At 40.7% G+C, this 7500-nt stretch overlaps 1 protein-coding gene across 4 annotated transcripts in view; it reads right to left on the bottom strand.

The window, feature by feature from the left end:
* The window catches only part of LOC119584574, a gene marked incomplete at its 5' end in the record, with an annotated part of 48907 nt that overhangs the window by 7260 nt on the left and 34147 nt on the right, over positions 1-7500 (bottom strand). For all 4 annotated transcript variants that reach the window (XR_005229827.1, XM_037933260.1, XM_037933261.1 and 1 more), the window contains 2 exon segments: positions 179-311; positions 472-4041. Coding sequence is in view for 3 of the 4 variants with exons in the window: in XM_037933260.1 (XP_037789188.1) it covers positions 179-311; positions 472-4041 (3703 nt within the window).

The raw sequence follows: 7500 nt of genomic DNA, 5'->3' as shown, positions 1-7500 counted from the left end.
ATCAATATGGAAATGAGGGTGATATAGAGCTTAGTATTCCACTAGTTTCAAGCTTAATGCTTCACATCAAAAACCTTCCCTAATCGAAACAGAAAAAATGCATCTGCACCACTTTTATTTCAATGTCTGAACACAACAAAAAACAGAAAAAAAAAATCTTATCACCAACAACGCTCACCTTTGCGCTTACGTCTACTGCGATGCATAGACCTGAGCTGTGCATACTGGTGTGCCATGCCCTCATCGTCCTCTGTCTCTGAGCTGCAGCCCTCACTTGACTCCATCATCCCATCTAACAGATTAGCTCGAGCCTGAAAGCAGGTACCTGATTAGAAGGTTGGTGATAGTGTTATTTCATATTTCAATACTATACAGAAAAACAAATCCAAAAATAATCTATGAAAATTATTTTAATTCTAATAGAAAATTGTTTAAATTTCTAGGGTTGTCCACTGATCAAAATTAATTTACCTGAGGGTCTTGCAGATCAACATGTGGCTGGACCCTGACCCAGCCAGTACCAAGGCCCACAGACCCACCAGGACTTGTGGCTTCATAGAGGCCTCCAGGTCTTGGTCTTTGTCTCTTCTCCTCTTCCTCCTCCTCCACTTTGGCCATTCGCTGCAATTCTACCAGCATGCCTGCTGGGTTTTCACTCAGGCTGGGCAGTTCATGATGTTCACTCTGGGGCCTCTTAGGACTGGATATTCCCAGTCCCAGGAAGCTCCGAGGTCGCTTGCCTTCATGACCACTGCTCTTGCTAGTGCCATTGGCATTGTTTAACGATGCCTGGCTGGTTATCACAGCTGGAGGCTTGGGCAGGGCTCGGCTTGTTATGCGCTTGGGCACAGGTGGGGGGTCATTAAGGGACACCTTGTGCTCGGGTACAGGTAAGACATTGCAACAGAAAGCCATACTGGATGAGCGACGGGGCACCGGGGGGAAACAAGACATGTCCACACAATTGTGGTCAGGTACTGGAGGATTGTGATGAGGTACTTCAGGACAAGGCGTACAATAAATCTGCTGCTCTGGAATTGAGTCTGTATCAGGAGGGTGCGAGGCATTCCTGATGGGCACCGTAGGGACAGGAGAGAGAGGAACTTCCTCTTCACAAGCAGGTATGGCTTGGAGAGGGGCCAAACTAGATGACCGGGAAGGCACAGAGGGGTGTGGGTGAGATGTGGCCGGCAAGACTGGGAGGGAAGCGGGTGGCAATTCAGCTGATGCAGCTGGAAGGGATGAGGATGCGGCTGCAGGGTGACATCTGGCAGGAGTTGTAGGTAAGACATTAGAGGTAGCAGCTCCAGGTTGACCTCCCTGAAGGTAACATGACCTGGGTTTGGCAGGAACAGCTGGACCAACTTTACTCTTCACTGAGTTACTTTGCTTCCATGATTTTGTGGGTAGAGTCCTCATGGAGAATTCCTCCGAGGCTTTAATATGGTCACCGGTACCTTCACGAAGTGCAGACTTTGGAAATGTTCCCCTAAAGAGAACAGAGGCTAAAGGAGATCCAGCACATTCAATAGCATTGGCAATCTTCAACATATCTCTAGAGTGACTACTGCCAACTTTTTCATCCTGAGCTTCTCTCTCCTTGCAATACTTCTGCTGTTCTGCAATAAAACCAAGGACAGATGCTAATGCCTCTTTGCGTGATCCACTAGATTCCAAGTCTTGTAGTCTCTCTATAGTGAGGAGTCCATCAGAAGTGGCCAGACTTTTAGATGAGGCTGCAAGACTTCGGTTGCTTTCAAACTTAACAAGGCGGTAAAAATCTCTAGTAAAAACAGTATCAATACACATTTCATCTGCGAGTTCTTCTTCATGTTCGCCCGCACTCGAGGTGTCGTGGCTTGCACCTTTAGAGGCTTCCTGACCCCCTAACTCACTACTGCAAAAGGATACCCTTTTCAGTTCAGGCAAATTACATATCTGTTCACAGAAATTTTCAAAATCGGAACTGCACTTTGAAACCCCTTCGGAACAGCATGAAAGCTGCTCACTGCTAGACCACACTGCAGGCTGGTCAGAGCACCCAGATCGAGGAGACATTACTATCTGATTCTCCTTCGCATGATCCAACTGCCAGCTTTTGGTCATTTCCTTTTTACTTGACCAGTCTAAATCTAAATCAGTTTTAAAGTACGTAGCACCATTCCAGAGGAACTCGTTATTGTCCTCCTCAAGTTCGGGCGTGGCTTCCTGGATGGACGGCAGAGATCCATGGTGGGCCCCACTCGTACCCACACTCTCACTCCCTTCGCCCTCCCCACATGCACCACTCAGATATTCAGATGACAAGTCAAGTGACCAGTCCTCTAGCTCAGCATGGCTGTAGGTAGGAGAGAGATACTTTCTGTGGTCGTCCTCCAGTGGCCACAGTTCTTCACTGCTGCCTGAGGTAGGTTGTTCTTCTCTTTTACGAAGATTGGCTCTTTTGAGACTTGCCTGCGCTGAGGATCTTTTCAAGCTCCTGGTGTTGCAGGCTTCTTCCAACACTTCTGCAGTGGAGGCAGTCCTCTCTGCAAGATCTTTTACGGACACATGTCTATCAAGACTAGCGACAATTTTATGACCTTGAGCATTTCTCCTTTCTTTGTAGAGCTGGGAATCTGAGTACCATCGAGCTGGCAATCTCGGTTCCGTATTAGATGGTACATGATAACTATGTCTATACAAGCTCTCATTTTCTGGTTCTTGAATTGGTATAAAAAATACATCTGAATTGTTGTCTTCTTCATCATATATAACACGAAGACCATCACAGTACTCATTATTTGTATTGGATACCTTTCTCTCCTTAACACTAATTTTGTCTGTTGAATCATTTTCACTCTTGTTACTAGACCCTTTACTTAAGGACATGTCACCCACAACGCTGGCAGTTTCCTGACTGCCGCTCTCACTGACAGGAACAAGAGTCAGAGGTTCTTCTTGCACAGTTGTCACAGAACTAATAGTTACACTTTCCTTAACCTCTGCCTGAACGTCACTGGACATGGTGGAGTAACCTTCATCCTTGGTGGTTACTTCTGCACCTTCCTCTGCTGTGCTGCCATCATTACTATTGGTCCTTTCACTATTACTAACCTTAGAACTAACTTTGGCCAAGTTCTTATTTAATGCACCCTTGCTCTTGTCCTCACATGTGAATACTGCTAAATCAATTGGATACTGTTTATTGGTTGCCTCTGTTAACGTCTTTAATAATTCCCCTTTCACTTGAAGTATGTTGCTAATTTCATCTTTACTTACATTATTAACAAGGAGGTTTGCATTGATTTCACTTGAGGTATGATTTAATATTTCCTTATTTTCAAGAACTTTCACCTTTGAGTCCTTTAAGTCAAGGTTATCCATTGTTGACTGGGACACATGACAGTTCTTCTGCTCTGGGGAACTGCTCGTGCTAGTAACTGCTGATTCCAATGACAAAGGAGAAAACTTCTGCATGCCACTTTCTCCTCTGGGTGCCAGAGATGTCCCCATGTCCTCCAGGTTCCCAGACCCACCAGGAGAATCTGCTATGTTGGTCTGGTGCCCACCCGATTTCTGGTGGTAGTGGGCCTGAAGGGGACAGTCAGTGCTGCTGCTGCTACTGCTGCTACTGTTTCTCCCAGTGCTGCTAAGCAAGGGGTCTTGTTGATGCCAAATGTTGTTGGTGTCGTGAGATCTTGCAACGGCTGCATGACCCTGAGCACTCCTGACAGCTGCTGTTTGAGAAGTTGTCGTTAAGCTCAGAGAAGTTATGATGTCGTACCAGCACGTTGTTGTTGCAGTATTTGTAGAGGAATTAGCAGCTGAGGTACAGGATGTTCTTTCCTGAGGGGTGTAGCAGTCCTCCCCCATTTGTGCACTGCTCGAAGTGGTGTTGTGGTCCGAGAGTGAGAGCCTGGGCTGGAGACTAGTGTCAGAGAGTAATTGTAAGCTCGAATGAAAACGATTCTGGGAGGAGGCATTGTCACTCAAATGACTTCTGCTGCTCTCCTCCACATGCCAAGAGGCTACCCATCCTCCTGGTGGCCACTGCTCAGTCTGTTGTGGAAGAGAAAAGAAATGTTAAAAAAATTTGAAATGTATAGTATTGATTTCATATGTATTATTATATATATATATATATATAATATATATATATATTATATATATATATATATATATATATAATATATATATATATATAATATATATATATATTATTATATATATATATTATATTATATATTATATTTATATATTTAGATATATATTATATAATTCTATATTTATATATATTTATATTTATATCTATTTATATTTATATCTATATTATATTTATATCTATTTATATTTATATATATATTTACACACACACACATCCCTTTCGGGTATATCTCTTTATCATGTTTACAATTCTTCCAAAACAATATATGAATCATGATAGAAACACACAGTTTTCATAGTAAAATTAACATATCTTAACAAAATGAACTTGAGACTCATCTGTTAGGAAGCATATCTTGATAGACCATCCACAACCAATGGCCATTTACAATCTAATACATTTATGATACTACTGCATTCCTTTCAATAATTACTTACAACTCCTCTTCTAATCTTTAATAAATGACATATACTTAAAAAAATATATACATAAAAAAATCCAGGCCCTAAGAAGTTGCATTTAACCTATCTTTAATACAAAGGTTTTATCTGACACTGGGTATAATGTAATATCTGTACTCTTAATATACTGCAATTACATTCTCCCAACAAAGGGTGAAACATATACATGAAGCATTTAATTACAATCTTTAATATTTTCCAGAAAAAAGAGAGAGAGAGAAAAGTCTCACTTTTCTATAGAAAAAATCCATTCCAGAAGAGGAAAATTCAAAGACACCATACACGCTTTAACCAGAAAAGAAGAAGAAGAAAAAAAAGAAAACGCAGAAAGGAAGAATTTTCTATAAAGAGTCAAGCGATTATGAGTCCATTGTGATCAATGTTTTCAACTGCCATATAAGAAGGATAGCAATAAAGACAGTTGAAAGGAAGAAGCAAGAGAGAGAGAGAAGCAGGCTTTAAATATATCAAACAATAAAATAATAAAAGAAGCATAATGAAGGGAAAATCAAGCATTATGCAAAGAGAAAATAAAACAATCCAAACTCTGTGTTTCTCAAAATTCACATCAACCAAAGAAACAAAATCTGCCTGGAGTATTTGCAGGAAAATGAAAATCTGAGTTTCATGAAAAGGAAAGGTTTAGCTCATGCAGTGTGAATACAAGTGTGGTAAGTAAATTAATCATTGAGAAGTATGCAGGTTTTCGGAACTATCTTCATCCTCATATGAAGTTGTAAAACACCAAGTCGCAAACAAAAAAGCAAGACTGATGAATGGACAGACACAAACACAAACAGACACAAACACAGACAGACACAAACACAAAATAGGACAACTACTACCTAACCAAATACCTTTCCATCTGTAAAAAAAACAAATCTACATCACCTACAACAAATCTATCTTTCCTTCCCTCTTTCTTTCTTAACAGAACTTACCCCAAAGTGCATCCTCTTATCCTTTCTTTTGGCCAGGAAAATATGATGAATGACAAAGATGAGGAAAAGCTGGAATGGAAGGAAGGAAGAAAGAAAGAAAGAAAGAAAGAAAGAAAGAAAGAAAGAAAGAAAGAAAGAAAGGAGGAGATGGAAAGGAAAGGAGAGGAGAGAGGGAGAGAGAGAGAGGAGAGGAGAGGGAGAGAAGAGAGAGAGAGAAGAGAGGAGAGGAGAGAGAGAGGAGAAGAGAGAGAGAGGAGAGAGAGAGAGAGGAGGAGAGAGGGAGGGAGGGAGGGAGAGAGAGAGAGAGAGAGAGAGAGAGGAGAGAGAGAGAGAGAGGGGAAGTGGGGGAGAGAGGGGAAGGGGGGAGAGAGAGGGGGAGAGGGATAGAGAGAGAGAGAGAGAGGGGATAGAGAGGATAGAGAGAGAGAGGATAGAGATAGAGAGAGAGAGAGAGAGAGAGAGAGAGAGAGAGAGAGAGAGAGAGAGAGGAGAGAGAGAGAGAGAGAGAGAGAGAGAGAGAGAGAGAGAGAGGAGAGAGAGAGAAGAGAGAGAGAGAGAGAGAGAGAGAGAGAGAGAGAGAATAAAATAAGAATAATAATAATAATAATAATAATAAGAAGAAGAAGAAGAAGAAGAAGAAAAATGTTTTAAAATAAAGAAAATTCTCCTGGTAATTTACTAAATAAACTTTATTATAGTCCAACAATCAAAGCTCCTACTTCACTTCTACCAAGCTGGAAACCAGTGCAGTGTAATCCAACCTTAGGGTTGTCTCTAAGTCCACTCCTGTTTGATAGACAGATTGATTGAAAAGATCAGACAAGAGTCTTCATGGCCTATTATGTTTGCAGATGACACTGATTTGTATTGAGTGTAGAGAGCACGTTTAGAAGGGCCTGGAGAGATGGAAGTATGCACTGGAGAGAAGAGGAATGTAAGTCAATAGACGCATGAGAGCACAAATGAATGAGGGGGAGCAACACTACGGCCAAATAGTAGAACTGGTAATAGGTGAGTTTAGAAGCCTGGGGTCCACTGTGCATAGTAATGGAGAGTATGGTAGAGACAGAGAGGTGAAAATGAGAGTGCAAGGAGGATGAAGAAGGACAGCAGAATTGGCTAACTGCAAGAATGAAAAAAGGAAGATTTACAAGATAGTTAGACTGGCCATACTGTGGGGCTCTATCATCAGTGGTACTGATAAAGAAAGAAAGGAGGAAAGAAAGAATGAATGGAAGAAAAAGAATATTTGTTAAGACTAAATAGAGATACACAGAATGAAGAATGAGTATATCAGATGCAAGGAGGACAGATGGGAGACAAATTGAGAGCAGCAAGAGAAGGATGCTGAGGATATAGCTGCCAAGCAGGAGATGAGGATGAACAAAGAAGTAGGTTTATGTGATAAAGACAAATACATAGATGGTGGTGTAACAAAAAGATGAAAAGACAACATGAAATGGCAACAGATGATCCAATGTGGCAACTCCCAAAGCACTCAAAAAAGAAAAAAAAAAAGGTAACAAATTGGCACAAAATCAAACACAAATCACTTTACAGAGAAAGATTTCATACAACCCAAGAGATTTGGCATAACTAACAAGACCTTAGGAAAACAGAGTGAAAATGTAACAATTGCAATAATAGCTATGATAATAATCATAATCACTAGTAAGAAAACAAACTAATAAAAACCGACTTAAATATCATTACAATTACATAATCAGAACCATCATTAATAAGAAAATAAATAAATCAAAATGAAAAATAATGACAGATATCACTAACAGTGACCAAGAAGACAAACACCCCTATTCCCAACCTTAGCAGCCACCTGAAACCATACGACCAGGACCTACAATTTCATTCATCCATGCTTTTACCCGTCAAGCGTGTGTTCATGCTCTCACCATTAAAAAAAAAAAAAAAAAAAAAAAAAGAGAGAAAACAG

The sequence above is a fragment of the Penaeus monodon genome, chromosome 18 (assembly GCF_015228065.2).
Source record: "Penaeus monodon isolate SGIC_2016 chromosome 18, NSTDA_Pmon_1, whole genome shotgun sequence".
Classification (NCBI taxonomy): domain Eukaryota; kingdom Metazoa; phylum Arthropoda; class Malacostraca; order Decapoda; family Penaeidae; genus Penaeus; species Penaeus monodon.
Note: the sequence above shows the minus strand (reverse complement) of the source record. Positions and strands in the feature narration are given on the sequence as shown.